General features: G+C 41.2%; 2 protein-coding genes across 3 annotated transcripts in view; one reads left to right on the forward strand and one right to left on the reverse strand.

Annotated features, from left to right (window-relative positions):
* The window catches only part of igsf3 (immunoglobulin superfamily, member 3), a 122,233-nt gene that overhangs the window by 94,115 nt on the left and 9,398 nt on the right, over positions 1-18,720 (reverse strand). The gene's annotated exons all lie outside the window — the stretch shown is intronic.
* Positions 922-17,586, forward strand: LOC148423772 (uncharacterized). Its single transcript, XM_088414948.1, has 19 exons — positions 922-1,459; positions 1,537-1,699; positions 1,816-2,008; positions 2,105-2,197; positions 2,348-2,431; positions 3,337-3,390; positions 3,608-3,691; positions 4,481-4,534; positions 5,817-5,900; positions 6,682-6,735; positions 6,906-6,989; positions 7,691-7,738; positions 7,818-7,955; positions 8,921-8,974; positions 13,422-13,530; positions 13,733-15,733; positions 15,929-16,081; positions 16,186-16,239; positions 16,725-17,586. The coding sequence occupies exons 1-19, from the start codon at positions 1,318-1,320 to the stop codon at positions 16,979-16,981; spliced, it is 3,903 nt and encodes a 1,300-aa protein (XP_088271074.1). The 5' UTR covers positions 922-1,317; the 3' UTR covers positions 16,982-17,586.

Here is an 18,720-nt window from a genome sequence, read left to right on the forward strand (position 1 = left end):
GCAAGGCTACAGTGAATGATAGCAGCATCTTGTGGGATCGCGTGTGTGTGTGTGTGTGTGTGTGTGTGTGTGTGTGCGTTTGTATATATGGTATAGACCGCCAAAATACCAGACTTTTCACCTGGGAAAAGTGGACACTTGTGAATAAATTGACAAACCAAGTGTCAGTCTAATTCAAGACTTATATTTTAATTTTTTAGGGCATAAAAGAACGTTTTTTTTAAAAAAAAGAGGAAAATGTGAGCCTACTACTCAGCTGGGACAATAATTATGCTGTATTTATTTTCTAAATAACTTATAAATATGATTTTTGGAGCTGTCAATGTATTACACCTTGCATGACTTCTGTGTGTGTGTATGACACCCTGCTGGTCGTTTTTTATTATTGCACTTTCATACACACACACAAAAAACACACACGCTGGAGGCGGAGACGTGACGTAGAAGTTGGCGTGGCCTAGCACCAAATTTCCCGGGAAAGACTTCAATTTGCCGCGAAAGGGACATTGGACTGGCCTTTTAGGTAAGTATTCAATAAATAATCACTGTAAATACTTCTAGTTATACGTGAGTACGGTCAGCTTAGGTTTTACGAGGTTATTTTTTCATGAGAGGGCCTGTTAAGCCTTTTTTTTTTTAAAGACGTTTTTATGATTGATAACACGGGACGTTTTGTGCATTAGTTTATATGCAAAGGGGGCTGTAACAGGTGGATCTCTAGGTTTATATGTGTTAAATGTTTTTGCTTGCTTGGCCTCGTTCGTTCGATCCTAGACCTGTACATTTAATTGAATGGACCAGGTAATTAACGGAATACTTTTCCGCGTTTGTTTACACAAACTATTTGCAGCTAGTTAGCTGCAAGAGCTAACGGACTTCCTCATCCTTGTCCCGTTACGGTGATATATGTAGCTAAGCAAGAATACGGTTGATATATAAATGCACATTTGAGCGTAAAAATTCTACTTATGTGGCGGACATATCAATCTAACTTTATTTCTGTCGAAAAAAATATATATAATTTTGAGGTTACTGTTGAGAAGACACACCCATACTTTTGACCTTCATTTTTGGGGGAAAAAGTCCATATTTTACTTGGGGAGTTATAGTACATTCTGCCTGGATCAGACAGTTGCTCTACCATAATAATTGTATCTTATTTGGAAGAAATGGCGGACATGCATACTGCACATTGATGGGATTCTGCATTGTGACAGATTCACTCTTAATTTTGTCACGTACTGATGAATTCATTGAATAATGAGTGCCTTTTGTGTAGTGCCTTTAAAACCCTTTTTTTTCGTTGGCTTTATTTGAATGAAGGAGCTCTTGATTCAAAATCAGAAAAAAAAAATGCCAAGGCGAAGGTGTCTGGATCCAAAAAATGAAGCAAGACTTTACATTGATTCTGGAAAAGACAAGCTTGGAATGGATGTGAAATACATCAATGCATTCAAAGGTAAGCTAAATCTCACAATGACATTTGACAATTGATTCTTTCACCTTACATCATTAATGTTGTTTTTTCAATTCTAGGGCGAGGAGTCTTTGCTTGCGCTTCTTTTGAAAAAGGAGACTTCTTGCTAGAATATCGTGGTGAACTTATCAACATACAAGAATGTGAGAGAAGACAGAGGGTGTACCATAACAACATGAAAGCCTTCATGTTTGAGTTTCGCTTCAATGGAAGAGCTTGGTGGTGTTTATCAAGTCCATGTTTAACCAGATTTTTTTTAAATTTATTTAATAGGATCGTAAATCATGATAGTCTACACTTCCAAGCATATACTTTAATAATGTGTTTTCTTTTTCAAGTGTTGATGCAGCAAAAGAGGATGGATCGCTGGGAAGACTGGTCAATGATGACCACATCAACCCAAATGCCAAAATGAAGTCTTTAAATGTGCAAGGAAAGCCCCACTTGTGTTTGTTTGCAACACAGGACATTTACCCAGGAGAGGAGATCACATATGATTACGGAGACTCTGAATGGCCATGGAGAGACAAGGTGATCATAACAGCATGTGATGAGATTGGTTATTGTTAATAGAAAAAAAAAGCAATCAGAAAAAACAGTGCTGACTGTATGCCGTTTCAATCTCAGGAATCTGGCCTATGTAAAAAGTCCCAAAACAAATTCATGACAGGGGAAAATACAACTGCAGCCCCCTTAAATGCTCTGAAATCATTTCAGGAGGTAAATTTTGCATTCTTTTCACAGCTAATACACTTTTTGGCTTGAAAAGGTTCACAGTATAAGGTTAGCATGCATCCGAAAATAACAGTAGAAATTAAGAAGTCCACTAAGTATGTGTGTGTTTTGACCCTTTATTTTTCTGTATGTCAGTGTGTGATGGAGAAAAGGGACCTAATGACCTTGAGCCAGACTAAACCTGGTTCAATACAACAGCCTCTAACCAGTTGTGAAAAGGTAAATCACCTTAGCACCACTAAGTATCATCTAGAATTCAACTTCCGATGGAGTTCAGCAACTACAGTATTTTCCATGTTCTTTGTCAAATCACCAGTACTAAAACTATTTCGAGGCTTATTAATATTAATAGACTAGAGTGCGATTTACAGTGTTTTTTTAGTCATTATTGCATTCTTAAGTCACACCAACGTCCATATATGTATATATATATATATATATATATATATATCAATCAATCAATCAATCAAATTTTATTTATATAGCCCTAAATCACCGAAGTCTCAAAGGGCTTCACAGAATGAAAAGAGGTCATACAGAGACATCTTTTCAATGTAAGGTGCACAACAGCATCCCCTGTCAAAGCTCCCATATATATATATATATATATATATATATATATATATATATATATATATATATATATATATATATATATATATATATATATATATATATATATATAGTGTGTGTGTGTGTTTCCAGTTTAGAATATGGCTTACACTGGCATATGCTGCCATTCGCACCAAAACTATTTAGTGTAGAGGTTGAGGAGTAAAACTACATGTGTATGTGTGTGTTCACATACTGTAGGCATATGATTTAAATTGACATTTCACCTCGCTCTATCTACAAGTCTCACAGTCACATATAATCACCTATCTGTTAGTCTTCAATAACTTCACTTTATCGAACTTTGTTTATTAACAACTCACATTGCTCTCGTATACACATGTTAATCCCCGCCAAAAATGACTGTCCCTTTTTCTCCTTTGTCATCAGTATGCACTTACTTTCATTTGCTTTAGAATTGTATTAAATGACATAACAAACAGTCATAAAAATTCAGCCTAACACGATCTATGGTCATCGAAGTTTAAGTTTTCTTTCCTTTCTGTTTACAGTATCCTGATATGGAGATGTCTCTCCAGCCCTCAAACCTTGAAGACTTTGAACAGGTACATCTGTATACATATGATATATAACATCAAAATATAAACATAATAATAACATAATATAAATTTAACACCATCACTGGAGTGAAAAACTGGCAAAGGTTTACCTTTCAGGCATATCCCTGCAACTTTATTCAGTTTGTAATCAAACAATTCCCTGGAGTCTGACTGTTCCTGTGCATATCTGTGTGTTTTGACCCTGTATTTTCGTGTATTTCAGTGTGTGATGGAGAGAAGCAACATAATGACTTTGAGCAAGACTGAACCTGGTCCAGTACTGCAGCCGCTGACCAATTCTGAAAAGGTAAATCATCTCAGCGCCAATAAGCATCATTAAGAATCCAACTTCCGGTTGAGTTCAACAACTACAGTATTTTCTAAGTTCTGTGTCAAGTCACCAGTACTAAAACTTTTTAGAGGCTTATTAATATTAATAGACTTGAGCCAGATCCACTGGATTTGTAGTGTATTATACAGTCATTATTACATTTTTAAGTCACACCAACGGCTGTGTGTGTGTGTGTGTTCATCTTCGTATATGGCTTACACTGACACAGGCATATGCAGACATTCCCACCGAAACAATTCAGTATGGAGGTTTAGGAGTCAAACTCACCTCCGTATGTATGTGTGTGAGCTTGTAGGCATATGGTTTAAAGTGACATTTCACCTCACTTTATCTACAAGTCTCACAGTCACATATTATCACCTATCAGATAGTCTTCAATAAGTTCATGCTATCAAACTGTGTTTGTTTATTAACTTCTACATTGCCCTTATACACACATTACTCCCCGCTAAAACATACTGTCCCTTTTCGTACAATGTCATCAGTATGCGCTTACTTTCAATTGCTTAAGAATTGCATTAAATGACAGAATGAACAGAATACACATTCAATTTAACAGTCTCCGGAGATGAGGATAAACTGACACTCTATCAGTACTCTGTGCACTACTGTTTGTGAAATGACTAAGTAAAACTCAATGATTCTTGATCCTGTATCACTCAAAATCACCCCTGTGATGTCATACGATGTGCCTCTGAAGGTAGGGTCATCGAAGTTTGAGTTTTCTTTCCTTTCTATTTACAGCATCCTGATGTGGAAATGTCTCTCCAGCCCTCAAATGTTGAAGACTTTGAACCGGTACATCCATTTTGTTGAATATAAATTTAGCGGCATCACTGGGAGTGAAAAACTGTCAAAAGTTTACCTTTCAGGCATATTCTTGCAACTTTATTCAATTTGTAATCAAACAATTCCCTGGAGTCTGATTGTTCCTGTGCATATCTGTGTGTTTTGACCCTGTATTTTCTTGTATTTCAGTGTGCGATGGAGAGAAGGGACTTAATGACCTCGAACAAGACTAAACCTCATCCAGTACTACAGCCGCAGACCAATTCTGAAAAGGTAAATCATCTCAGCACCAATAAGCATCATTAAGAATCCAACTTCCCAGTTAGTTCAACAACTTCAGTATTTTCTAGGTTCTGTGTCAAGTCACCAGTACTAAAACTATTTAGAGGCTTATTAATATTAATAGACTTGAGCCAGAGCCACTGGATTTATAGTGTATTATGCAGTCATTATTACATTATTAAGTCTCATCAACGTCCGTGGGTGTGTGTTCATCTTAGAATATGGCTTACACTGACACAGGCATATGCTGACATTCCCACCAAAACTATTCAGTGTAGAGGTTTAGGAGTCAAACTCACCTCCGTGTGTATGTGTGTGTGCTTGTAGGATTATGGTTTAAAGTGACGTTTCACCTCGCTTTATCTACAAGTCTCACAGTCACATTTTATCACCTTTCTGATAGTCTTCAATAAGTTCACGCTATCAAACTGTGTTAGTTTATTAACTTCTACATTGCTCTCATATACACGTGTTAATCCCTGCTAAAACATACTGTCCCTTTTTCTACAATGGCATCAGTATGCGCTTAGTTTCATTTGCTTTAGAATTGCATTACATGACAGAATGAACAGAATTTAAATTCAATTTAACAGTCTCCGTGGATCAGAATAAACTGACACTATCAGTACTTGGTGCACAATTGTTTGTGAAATGACCAAGTAAAACTCAATGATTCTTGATCCTGTATCAGTCAAAATCACCCCTGTGATGTAATGCATTGTGCCTCTGAAGGTATGGTCATCGAAGTTTGAGTTTTCTTTCCTTTCTATTTACAGCATCCTGATGTGGAGATGTCTCCCCAGCCCTCAAATGTTGAAGACTTTGAACCGGTACATCCATTTTGTTAATATAAAATTAACGGCGTCGCTAGGAGTGAAGAACTGCCAAAAGTGTACCTTTCAGGCATATTCTTGCAACTTTATTCAATTTGTAATCAAACAATTCCCTGGAATCTGATTGTTCTTGTGCATTTCTGTGTGTTTTGACCCTGTATCTTCCTGTATTTCAGTGTGCGATGGAGAGAAGGGACTTTATGACCTTGAGCAAGACTGAACCTCATGCAGTACTACAGCCACAGACCAATTCTGAAAAGGTAAATCATCTCAGCCCCAATAAGCATCATTAAGAATCCAACTTCCCGGTTAGTTCAACAACTTCAGTATTTTCTACATTCTGTGTCAAGTCACCAGTACTAAAACTATTTAGAGGCTTATTAATATTAATAGACTCGAGCCAGATCCACTGGATTTATAGTGTATTATGCAGTCATTATTACATTTTTAAGTCTCACCAACGTCCGTGTGTGTATGTTCATCTTAGAATATGGCTTACACTGACACAGGCATATGCTGACATTCCCACCCAAACTATTCAGTCTAGAGATTTAGGAGTCAAACTCATCTCTGTGTGTGTGCTTGTAGGATTATGGTTTAAAGTGACATTTCACCTCACTTTATCTACAAGTCTCACAGTCACATATTATCTCCTATCTGATAGTCTTCAATAAGTTCACGCTATCAAACTGTGTTAGTTTATTAAGTCTTCTACATTGCTCTTATACACACGTTAATCCCTGCTAAAACGTACTGTCTCATTTCCTACAATGTCATCAGTATGCGCTTACTTTCAATTGCTTTAGAATTGCATTAAATGACAGAATGAACAGAATACAAATTCAATTTAACAGTCTCCATAGATCAGAACAAACTGACACTCTATCAGTACTTGGTGCACTATTGTTTGTGAAATGACCAGGTAAAACTCAATGATTCTTGATCCTGTATCACTCAAAATCACCTCCCTGTGATGTAATGCGTTGTGCCTCTGAAGGTATGAGCATCAAAGTTTGAATTTTCTTTCCTGTCTATTTACAGCATCCTGATGTGGAGATGTCTCCCCAGCCCTCAAATGTTGAAGACTTTGAACCGGTACACACATTTTGTTGAATATAAATTTAACAGCATCACTGGGAGTGAAAAACTGTCAAAAGTTTACCTTTCAGGCATATTCTTGCAACTTTATTCAATTTGTAATTAAACAATTCCATGGAGTTTGATTGTTCCTGTGCATATCTGTGTGTTTTGACCCTGTATTTCAGTGTACGATGGAGAGAAGGGACTTAATGACCTCGAGCAAGACTGAACTTGGTCCAGTACTGCAGCCACTGACCAATTCTGAAAAGGTAAATCATCTTAGCGCCAATAAGCATCATTACGAATCCAACTTCCGGTTGAGTTCAACAACTACAGTATATTCTAAGTTCTGTGTCAAGTCACCAGTACTAAAACTATTTCGAGGCTTATTAATATTAATAGACTCGAGCCAGATCCACTGGATTTATAGTGTATTATACAGTCATTATTACATTTTTAAGTCACACCAACGGCTGCGTGTGTGTGTGTTCATCTTCGTATATGGCTTACACTGACACAGGCATGTGCAGACATTCCCACCGAAACTATTCAGTGTGGAGGTTTAGGAGTCAAACTCACCTCCATGTGTATGTGTGTGTGCTTGCAGGATTATGGTTTAAAGTGACATTTCACCTGGCTTTATCTACAAGTCTCACAGTCACATATTATCACCTATCTGACAGTCTTCAATAATTTCACGCTATCAAACTGTGTTAGTTCAATAAGTCTTCTACATTGCTCTTATACTCACGTTAATCCCTGCTAAAACATACTGCCCCTTTTCAAACAACGTCATCAGAATGCGTTCACGTTCAATTGCTTTAGAATTGCATTAAATGACAACATAAACAGGAATACACATTTAAACTTTTTTTATTAATTAATCGTACTTTCATTTACAGTGTAAGGAGTTCTATCATAATTTTGGTTAAATTATTCAGTCGTTCAAAACTAAATATATTTGTTCCAGATTAGCACTGGACTTGTCCCCTTTCACCAGGTGGCTACAAAAGAGCAGGTAAAACGGTTAGATTTTTCTGCTTCATTTGAATAAATTGTTCTTCGACACGACCGATTTGTGTCATGTGTTTTGACAGTTAAGAGCAAGTCGCCGACTTCAAAACCTACGGAAGCATCATGCTCAGCGTGAGGAAGCATTTGATAAGGCCAAGAAAAAACTGCTTGAGGGAGGGAAGCAAATGATTTTGAATCTGGTTAAGAGAATTAATGATTCGGTGAGTTTTTAATTCTAAGCAAAATTAAAATGCTATTTTGGCCGTATGCCAATAAATCACTATAAAAGTGTATATGAGAACATTATTCTTAGAACACTAATTTGCTTGCAAATGTAGCCAAATTTCTCAAAACATTCAAATTCACCATGAATAAATGGGAATGTTTCAACAGATTCCTTACTTACTAATTAATATAATTATTGCTATGGCTAACCTACCGCAAAGTAGGCTAGCCATAATAGTGTACATTAGTTTCACATCGTATACCAACACATCATGTCATGTGTGGTTGTCTTTGAGATTTTCAAAACCTTAACCTGCTACACATTTTCAATAGTGCAGCAGATTTTCTTATGTTAAATGCGCAGTGTCAAGAAAACTATTGGGTCATTTCCAATTGAAACGAAAAGTGAGACAATATTACGCTAAGAAGGGAACTGAGGGAATATTAATTACATAAATAATGTTTCATTTATGTAATTTGATAATGGTGGAGTAATGACAAATTTTGTAGGCTTGATAATGAATCATTAATATGGCATTGTCAAATACAATTGTGTGCAGGAATTCAATTGTTACTATCAATGTAATCAAAATTAAAATTTTAATTAAAAATATATATGCTCTTTAGGATAGTATTGTGGGGAAGTAATACTACTTGTATATAAACAGACTGTCCCTTTTTCTCCTGTCAGCAGTATGCTCTTACTTTCAGTTGCTTTAGAATTGTATTAAATGACAGTACAAACAGGAATACGAATTCAACCTAACACTATACATGGATCAGAAGAAACGGACACTCTGTCAGTAGTTGTTAGACGATTGTTTGTGAAATGACCAAGTAAAACGCAATGATTCTTGATCCTGTATCACTAAGAATCACCACTGTGATGTAATGTGTTGTGCCTACGGTGCCTAACGGTTTGGTCATCTGAGGTTAATTTTTTCTTCATTTCTCTTTACAGCAGCCTGATGTAGCGCTGCCATCCCTAAGCTCAGAGTTTGAAGGCATTGAACAGGTATATTCAGTTGGTAAATTGAATTCATCCATCTGTCCGTCCATTATCTTCCGCTTATCTGGGGTCTGGTACCAGGGGCCTAGACTTCCACATCGTCCAGCTCCTCCATGGCTATCTCCAGGCGTTCCTAGGCCAACCGAGAAACATAGTCTCTCCAGCGTGCCCTGGGTAATCCCCGGGGGCTCGTCCCGGTGTGACATACCCGGTGGAAATGGGGGGGATGCCGGTCAGATCTGACAGACCCAAACGTATTGTGCGGGTCTGCTGGGAATATCTGGTAGAGTCCCACCTCAGAAGGCGTTTCAACTCCCAACTCTGGGAGAATTTGTCCCACGTTTCAGGGGAGGGGGACCATGTTCCGCGTCTCCATTATCGAGGCGCCTGATTGAAGTTTTGTAAGGTAGTAGGCGCCTGTCGTGATGTAAATCCATGTAACCTTTGGTTGACAAGGGTAAGGAATGCCTTCAAGCTGAAGTTCTATATCGGGAGTTCTATTGGGTCTTTTTGGCTTGTAGGAATCCATAGGCAGCTGACAAATACTGACCGGCCAAGCGGAGTGCAGCTTGGGTATTTGGCGAGGCAAAAACCCGGGCATGAGAGAAGTTCGGTGAGGCCATGGAAAATGAGATCCTGATTACTTTGAGAAAATTCTGGTCCACTATCTGGTGTCTCAGGAGGGGTAAGCAGTGCACCATAAATATTATTTACAAAGGATATAGCGCGCTGCTGACCTGTGGGCAGAATACTTCGAAGACCTCCTCAATTCCTCCGACATGTCTTCCTCAGAGGAAGCAGAGTCTGGAAGCACGTGGGCTCTCCCATCTCTGTGGCTGAAGCTGCCAAGGTGGTCAAAAAAAAAAGTCTTTGGTGGAAGGCCCCCAGGGGTGGATGAGAACTGCCTGAGTTCTTAAAGGCTCTGGATGTTGTGGTGCTGTCCTGGTCGACATGCCTCTGCAACATCACTCGGACATCGGGGACAGCGCCTCTAGATTGGCAGACCGGTGTGATGATTCCCCTTTTTAAGAAGCGGGACCAGAGGGTGTGTTCCAATTATAGAGAGATCACACTCTTAAGCCTTCTCTATAAGATATATTGGGGGTGCTGGAAAGAAGGGTGCGTCAGGAAGTAGAACCTCAGATTCAGGAAGAGCAGTGTGGTTTTTGTCCCGGTCGAGGCACAATGGACCAGCACTACACCCTTCGAAGGATCCTCAAGCATTTATGGGAGTTCGCCCAACCAGTCTGTGTGTGCTTTTTGGACTTTGAGAAGGAGTGAAGGCCTTAGACAGTGTCTCTCATTGAATTCTGTGGGGGCTGTTTCAGGAGGGGGGGGTACCTAGCCCTCTGATACGGACTGTTCGGGCCCTGTACCATCCATGTCAGAGTTTAGTCTGTATTTCCAGCGGGAAGTTGAATTCGTTTCCAGTGAGAGGTGGACACTGCCAAGGCTGCCCTTTGTCACGGAGTCCGTTCATTACTTTTATGGACAGAATTTATCGTTGCATCAGAAGTAATGGGGGTCTCAGTATTGCTTCTCTGTTCTCTGCTACTAGTGATGATGTGGTGTTGTTGGCGTCTTCAGGCAAGGACCTCCAACTTACAGAGCGATTTGAATATGAAACCTATCCATCCATCATCTCTAGCTTATCGTGGTTCAGATTGCGGGGGCAGCACCCTCAGCAGTGAAGCCCGGACTTCCCTCTCTCCGGCCATTTCGTCCAGCTCCTCTAGGCGAATCCCCATGTGTTCCCGCACCAAGAAAGAGGCATAGTCCCTCCAGCGTGTCCTGGGTCGTCCCTGGGGTCTCCTCCTGGTTGGACATGTCCGTAACACCTCACCAGGGAGATGTCTGGGAGGCATGATAACAAGATGCCCGCACTACTACACCTCTACTGGCTCCTCTCAACGGAGAGGAGCAGCAGCTCGACACTGGGTCCTTCCCGGATGACCGAGCTACTCACCCTGGCTCTAGGGGAGAGCCCAGACAGCTTGCAGAGGAATCTCATTTCGGCTGCGTGTCTCTGAGATCTCATTCTTTTGGTCATAAAAGACAGCTTGTGAGGGCAGGAACGTAGATTGCTTTGCCTTTTTGGTTCAGCTCTCTCTTTACCAGGGTTTGGAACACAGCAGATGTTGAATCGATCCGCCTGTCGATCTTCCATTCCATTTTACCCTCACTCATGAAGACCCCAAGATACTTGAACTCCTCCACTTGGGGCAGGACCTCATCTCTGACCCCGAGAGGGCACACCACCCTTTTCCGACTGAGGACCATGATCTCTAATTTGGAGATGCTGATCTTCATCCTTCTGCTTCACACTCAGCTGCGAACTGCTCCAATGAGAGTTGGAGGTCACGGTCTGAAAAAGCCAACAACACCACATCATCCGCAAATAGCAGAAATGAAACTCTGAAACCAGACCCCTCCTCAATGCTTTGGCTGCGCCTACAGATTCTGTGAATAAAGGTAATGAAAAGAAATGGTGAAAATGGGCAGCCTTGGCGGAGTCCAACCACCACTGGAAACGGATTCAACTAACTGCCAGAAATGTGGTGTTAAAGGGACAAAACTGGCAGTATCAAGGCTTTGGGTACACCGTACTTCCAAAGCGACTCCCACAGAATTTCCCAAGGGACACGATTCAACACCTTCTGCAAGTCTACAACACACATGTAGACTGGATGGGCGAAATTACTTGTACTATTGAGGATCCTGCCGAGGGTGTAGATTTGGTCCACTTTTCCACGGCCAGGACAAAAACCACCCTGCTCCTCCTGAAATCGAGATTCGACCCCTGAATAGAATTTACCGAGGAGGCTGAGGAGTGTGATTCCTCTATAGGTGGAACACACCCTCCAGTCCCCCTTATTAAAAAGCGGAACCACCACCCCAATCTACTAATCCAGAGGTGTTGTCCCGGATGACTATGCGATGTTGCAGAAGCGTGTCTGCCAGGACAGCTCTACTACATCCAGAGCCTTTAGAAATGCCGGGCGGATCTCATCCACCCCCAAGGCCTTGCCACCAAGGAGTTTTTTTGACCACGATGGTGACTTCAGCCCCAGAAGCCCGCCTCAGAGCTTCCGGACTCTGCTTACTCAGAAGAAGGCGTGTCGATGGGTTTTATGATGTCTTCAGAGTATTCTGTCCACTGGTTCACGGCGTCCCAAGTTGAGGTCAGCAGCACCCCATCCCCACTGCCATAGAGGTGACATTCCATGTCCCAAGAGCTAGCTTCTGCAGCTGGAGTTGGAGCGCCAAGTTTCCTGTCTTTGGCCGCCGCCCAGCTCACACTCCACCCGACCTACGGCCCATCCCACAGGTGCTGAGCCCCATGGGTGTGGGCTTGGCTACCAGGTACTCGCCAGCTAGCCCCACCTTCAGGCTTTGCTTCGGAGGGGGGCCACAGTGACCGGCGTCTGAATGTGGGCACCTCGACTCCATGTATTTTATCCATCATTAGAGGAAAATGGTTCATGCTTAGTCTGGTTCCTTACTTAGGACTTGTTTGCCCTGGGTGACCTTTCTAGGGGCATTAAGCCCCAGACAACTTAGCTCCTCGGATCATTGGGGCGTGCAAACCCCTCCACCACGTTAAAGTGACGGCCCAGAGAGGGACGAGTGTGAAGTCTTGGGTCGATGATGATCAGAATCATGGTCTTTGTTGGAAAAAAGGTGGAGTACACTTTCCCAGTCGGGAGTAGATAACGTCCTGCCCCAAGTGTCGGAGTTTAGGTATCTTGGGATAATTTTTGAAAGTGTTGGTAGGAGGGAAAGGACCAAGCTCTCCATTAACCAGTCGATCTACATTCCTGCCCTCATCTATGTGTCATGGGTGAAAGAATGAGATCCCGGACACAAGTGATTGAATTGAGTTTCCTTCACATGATGATCTTACCCTAAGAGATAGGGTGAGAAGCATTGTCATACTGGAGGGTCTCAGTGTCAAGCCGTTGCTCCTCGGCATTGAGAGTAGCTAGTTGAGGTGGACGCCTCCCTGGTAAAGTGTTCCGTGCATGGGAAAAGGGCCTGGGATGACCCAGGACATGTCAGAGAGATTATGTGTTTGGGCTGGCCTGAGAACGCCTAGGGATCCTCCCAGGGGAGCTTGACGAAATGACCAGGGAGAGGAAAATCTGGGCTTCCCTGCTCAAGCTGGTACCCTCACAACCCAACCGTACTGTAGAATGAAGCGCTTGAAAATGAATGGATGGGTGGTAAGGGCGCGGTGTTGAGGCGGTATGAGAGCCGTTAATTGTCCTGTTTTACAATTTATCATGTCAACAGCAGTATTTTGGTGCACACAAAAACTTGGGTAATACTTTGTAATTGCAGCCACATTTGATCTATGCATCTTTGTTGTACTTTTTTTTTTAGTGTGCAATCCCATATGGTTTTGAAATGTTCTGCCAACATGCTCTACAGAGATTTTTTCTTTTGTCCTCAGGAATGTTGTGAACATCTTCTTGAGACAATAATACTGTCTGCCTTTGACAAGTGTGTTATATGCTTGGGACCTATATCTTCTTTGACATGGACTGGATACAAATGCAAAGGTAAAGTAAATTGAACGCATTGCTTTTTCCAAAGTGTCCACAGTGAGCCATTATAGTCAGAAACCAAACAGCCTTGTAACCAAATATCCACAGCACCCTTGTTTCTGACTATGGTCCTCATGGTGTAACTATATAATTGATTGTAAAATTGTGTTGCAACTCTGACTGTATATTGGCCTAACATTTTCAAACTCTGTTACAGTTTGTTCAAGAGTCTGGCATCTATCCTGCTACAGACGGAAGAACGATGGGGATAGAATATTAGACTCCGATGAGAACAGCCAAAGTGAATATGTCCCAGATTCAGAATCTGATTCAGATTCAAGCATGATTTTGGAAAGAATACCATCACTGCCCAGTAGTAGTTCATCCAACAGATTAGACACATATGTAACAAACAAAGCCAGCATGACAAAATGTTTGCCCCTTCCTGCCAAGCCCGCAGAAGTCTCTCCCAGTGAAACACCAGATTCAGAGGTTTCTAATGAAGACTCATCAAATAGGCATGTGACAAATACAGATAAACAAACTCCACCTCTTGAGTTGAGCAACAGAAACTACTGTTTTGTATGTGGTAAACCACAAAGTAGACTGACTCGCCACCTGAAAGTACACATGTCTCACCCTGAAGTTTCATATGCATTTTATCTCCCTGAACACTCACAGGAACGCAAAGCGCTATTTCTTAAAATGCGAAACCGGGGCAATTTTCAACATAACACTGGGATCCTCAGAGGTGAAAAAGGACAATTAAAAGTAAAAAGGAGGCCTAAAGCTCCTGCTGTGACTCAAAAATTCTTGCACTGTATGCACTGTCAGGGATTATTTGTACGCAAAGAACTGTGGAGACATGTCCGAAGATGTCCTTTTAGGCCAGAAAGTGAGAATTTGGATAAACAAGAAGGACGAGCCAGAGTTCTGTGTTTGGCTACAGCCCAACAGACTGTATTCAGCCAACACTTCTCAAGTGGAATTTGGAAGATTCTGACTCGAATGAACACGGATGATATTGGCCTGGCTGTGCGAAATGACCTATCCATTGTTCAGTTGGCCCAGTCCTTGTACAGCAAACATGGACAAGACTCAACAAAGCATGAATACATTCGTCAAAAGCTCCGGGAAGTGGGACGACTGCTGATTTGTCTGCGTGCTGACTTCTCTATCAACAGCATGGAAGAAGCCATAAAGCCCTCAAACTTCCTGACAGTTATTCAAGCTGTGAAGAAAGTTGCTGGGTTTAATGACGAAAGCCTCTCCTATGAAACACCCAGCCTAGCTTTGAAATTGGGACAATCGCTCAAGAAAATTTGCGACCACATTCATTCTCGTGCCCTAATGGCAGAAGATGACACATTGGTGAAGTCAACAGAAACTTTCATGAAACTGTACAGATCTCAGTGGTGTGAGCTGGTTTCCCACAAAGCTCTGCACACCCTGAGCAGTGCCAAGTATAATAAACCAACAACACTGCCTTTCACAGAGGATGTCCAGGTACTTCACCAGTACCTCCAGAAGACGGCACACAGTGCAGTTACTAACTTGAAGGAGCAAGCAACACCAAAGAACTACGCTGAGCTTGCTAAAGTTACTTTAGCACAAATTATTGTATTCAATCGTAGACGCGCTGGAGAAGTCTCAAAAATGCTCGTCAAAGGTTTTGACGAGAGGGACAGAACACAGCTGCATAAAGATGTAGCCATGGGCCTGTCTAAGCTGGAGCAGAGGTTGTGCAACTATTTCACCAGAGTAGAAATTGTTGGGAAAAGAGAGAGAAAGGTTGTGGTTCTTCTTGCGCCGTCTACGGTTGAAGCTCTATCACTGCTGAGTAGCAAAAGGAAGGAATGCAGTGTCCCGCATGACAATGTTTTTTTATTTGGAAGGCCTAAAACCCTGACCCACTACAGGGGACATGATTGCTTGCGTGTTTATGCAAGCTTGTGTGGAGCAAAACAGCCAGAGTTCCTCAGGTCAACTCACCTTCGAAAACATGTCGCCACACTATCACAAATCCTGAATTTGAAAAAAAATGAACTCGACCAGGTTGCAGATTTTCTGGGACATGATATTCGGGTCCATCGGGATTTCTACAGGTTGCCAGTCCCAACCACACAATTGGCAAAGATATCCAAACTGCTACTTTCCATAGAGAAAGGTGATCTTTCCGGGCTACAAGGAAAATCTCTGGATGAAATTGAAATCGAAGGTAAGCTAATGTTTTCTTTAGAAGCCCCCCACCCTCACCACACACGCATACATACACATACATCCTTTCGCGCTTGTGTCAATGGTTCATTGGTCATGTGAGCTAAGATCATTCTGTACTAATACAGACCAGTTTCTTCAGTTAAGGGTCTGATGGCTCACTGTTCTTTCATTATGACAACCTTTTTTTGTCTAGAAAGCTTGTCATTTAGTGAGACTGAAGATAATGACAGTGAGCCTAAGGGCATCACCAAAGGGATCAAACAACCATTGCCTGAACATGGCGAAGACCTGGATCCAGCATCAGTCTGTACGATCCTGAAACATGAACAGGAGTCTGGATTCAAGGGTGTGTTCTCAGTTTTCTTGATTTTTTTTCTTTCATTAGATGGGACAAGAATAGTCTTCTTGACAAGGCATTTTTCACAAGTAATTTTTGTTTTTTTTTATTAGATACACAATCACATGTGATGTCTACAGGAGAAGACATAGTCCCTACATCTAGCGGTAAGGCAAAATTTAAGATCTTTGAATGTTAAAACCCTCTTCCCATGGGTTCTCCTTTGGGAAGCACGGCTCTCAAGCACGCCTCCAAGATACATGATTCGTGACTGCTGCCCTCATTGGTCGATAGAAGGAGGACAGGGCAGGAGTTGTAATATACCCCAACTCCCATGATCACGCCGGGAGCCAATCACGACGTGTCTTGTAGGCGTGCTTGAGAGCCGGGCTTTTCAACGTCCCATATGCTGTTGTGACAGAGACTCAGAATGGAGCAATCGGGCATTGTAAAGAGAACTTTAGTCCTCTTTTCCAACCTGCAGCCATTCGAAAGCCTGCATTAGTCCCTTACCAAAAACTGTGAAGAGCAGCGGTTTCACGTATTTGATTTGCAGCCTTTTTAATTTTCACACATTAGTCAGACTTACTTCTGATTGTTCAAGTACTTGTGTATAACTTTTGTTCTGTTTTTGACCATGCATTTCTCTCAGGAAAAGATGATGCTGGTCAAGATTATGACGCTAGAAGACAGCCAAAGAGAATGTGGACCAAACCAGAAATCGCTGCAGTGATGCGACATTTTGGAGGCCACATTAGGAAAGGAAAACTTGCCTCTAAAGTTGAATGCAGGCAGTGCAAGGAGGCAGAAGACTCTGCGTTGTCACAACGTACGGTACAAAATATAAGAGACTTTGTAAGGAACCGAATCATCACAATCAAGAGGCAGCAGGCTCAGAAAAAGCTGTAAACCCATAGCCATTTTCAGCAATAAAAAGGTTTTTTTTTCGATAATCAATCAATTTCATGTACTCTTAATACTTTTACAAATATATTTTACTACTCAACTGAAAATTTCATCACCTATACTCAAGGCTCACATAGCGACAAATCCCGGCTCATCTTGGGAACGTCACATAGAGAATCCCCCAAAAAACAGTTGGAAAATGTGTTTTTAAATGTATTAATTGGACAGGAAATGCTAAAAAATGCTAAGAAAATGCTAAATAGGTGTATCAACTCTTTAGTTTACATTATTGCACTTGGATTAAAGTTGTTCAGATGCTATCCACATTTCCATGTTTAAGTTTGGAGTTCCACAATAGTTTTGCATTTGTTTAATATTAATAAACAGCTCCACTATAAAACTCACACATAACCAAAAGTGATTTGAGTTAGTGGATTTTTTTTCTTGATCTTGATAGACTCCGTTGGGTCTCTTGTTATTGTTAACTGAGAATGTCTGATTCAGTATTTTTGACAGACATTGTTTACAGTTTGATAATCAGGAATCGTTATAATTTTATATAATGCTGTTAATTTCATAATGGCAGGCTACTTGGTCTTTTCATTGAAAGAGCCTAGGTTAAAGGAACCATTGTTAATAAAGACAATTGTCTACACCCTTCATGCAGTTGCTTCTTAATTTGGTAAATTGTAGTTATGACAACATTGCCGTTTTAAGGTCTCAACATTGTTGATACTCTTTACTGTCTTGTGGTCTATTAATTAGTTGTGAATGAGCACTTACAAGGTTGAAATCATCACTCATCTACAGCCAATACTCACGTTTGCTTCTGTGCACTTATTGTATAGAAGTGTCTGGTTAGTGTTTTTATGTTAATTTTAGGTGTTGAGGGTGTGCCCTCGTTGTCCATTTAAAGTCAACATGTTCTTGTTGTGTCCATGTATACCACAATTCAAGTGTCGTCATTGGTGTCTGGTTGGTGTGTTTATGTTAATTTTGGGTGGTGAGGGTGTGCCCTCGTTGTCCATTTAAAGTCATCATAATCCTGGTTTTGTCCATGCATACCACAATTCAAGTGTCATCCGAAACCACCATCTAGTCAGGTCTTGTGATCTCAGGTTCTGAACCTCTTTTCTAAGAGCTAAAGTGTTCTAAAATTTTCTCAATTTTTTGGTAGTGATTTGACCTTACTTCTATTGTTCTAGGCCCTTTTAAAAGGTGTGTCAACTTAAACCACCATCGAGCCGGTTTGTGACACTTGTCAATTTATACCCTATAAACACGTATGTGTGTGTGTGTGTGTGTGTGTGTGTGTGTGTGTGTGTGTGTGCTAAGAGGCAAAGCGGAAGCCTCTGGCTGGCCTTTCATTATCACTTTCAAAGCCTGACAGCAAGAGAGGAGGAGCAGACAAAAATCCCAAAGGGGGGATGGGTCTTGCTTGGTGTGCTTGGCAAAGCAGCGAAGGTGCTCGTAAACAGTCCGAGGCGGTTTCAGCTGTTAAATACAGGAAGATTATCCCGCTGATAAATACTAAAGTTTGTCCATCCGAAATCTGTCATAATGGCAAATAGCCAATCCGCTAACATAGTTACGAAAGAAAAACTGCTATTGCATTGACGTCCATGTATTATTCCATGTGTTTATTTTGAAGTTAGCCTTCGCAACACGTTGTTGAGGTGTTAAGTGAAGTTTTTTATTCATATTTTTGGCTCACTGGTCGTCCCGGGACAGAAGTGGAAACC

This window comes from Hippichthys cyanospilos, chromosome 5, assembly GCF_059441005.1.
Source record: "Hippichthys cyanospilos isolate Australia breed blue-spotted pipefish chromosome 5, RoL_Hcya_1.0, whole genome shotgun sequence".
NCBI lineage: Eukaryota > Metazoa > Chordata > Actinopteri > Syngnathiformes > Syngnathidae > Hippichthys > Hippichthys cyanospilos.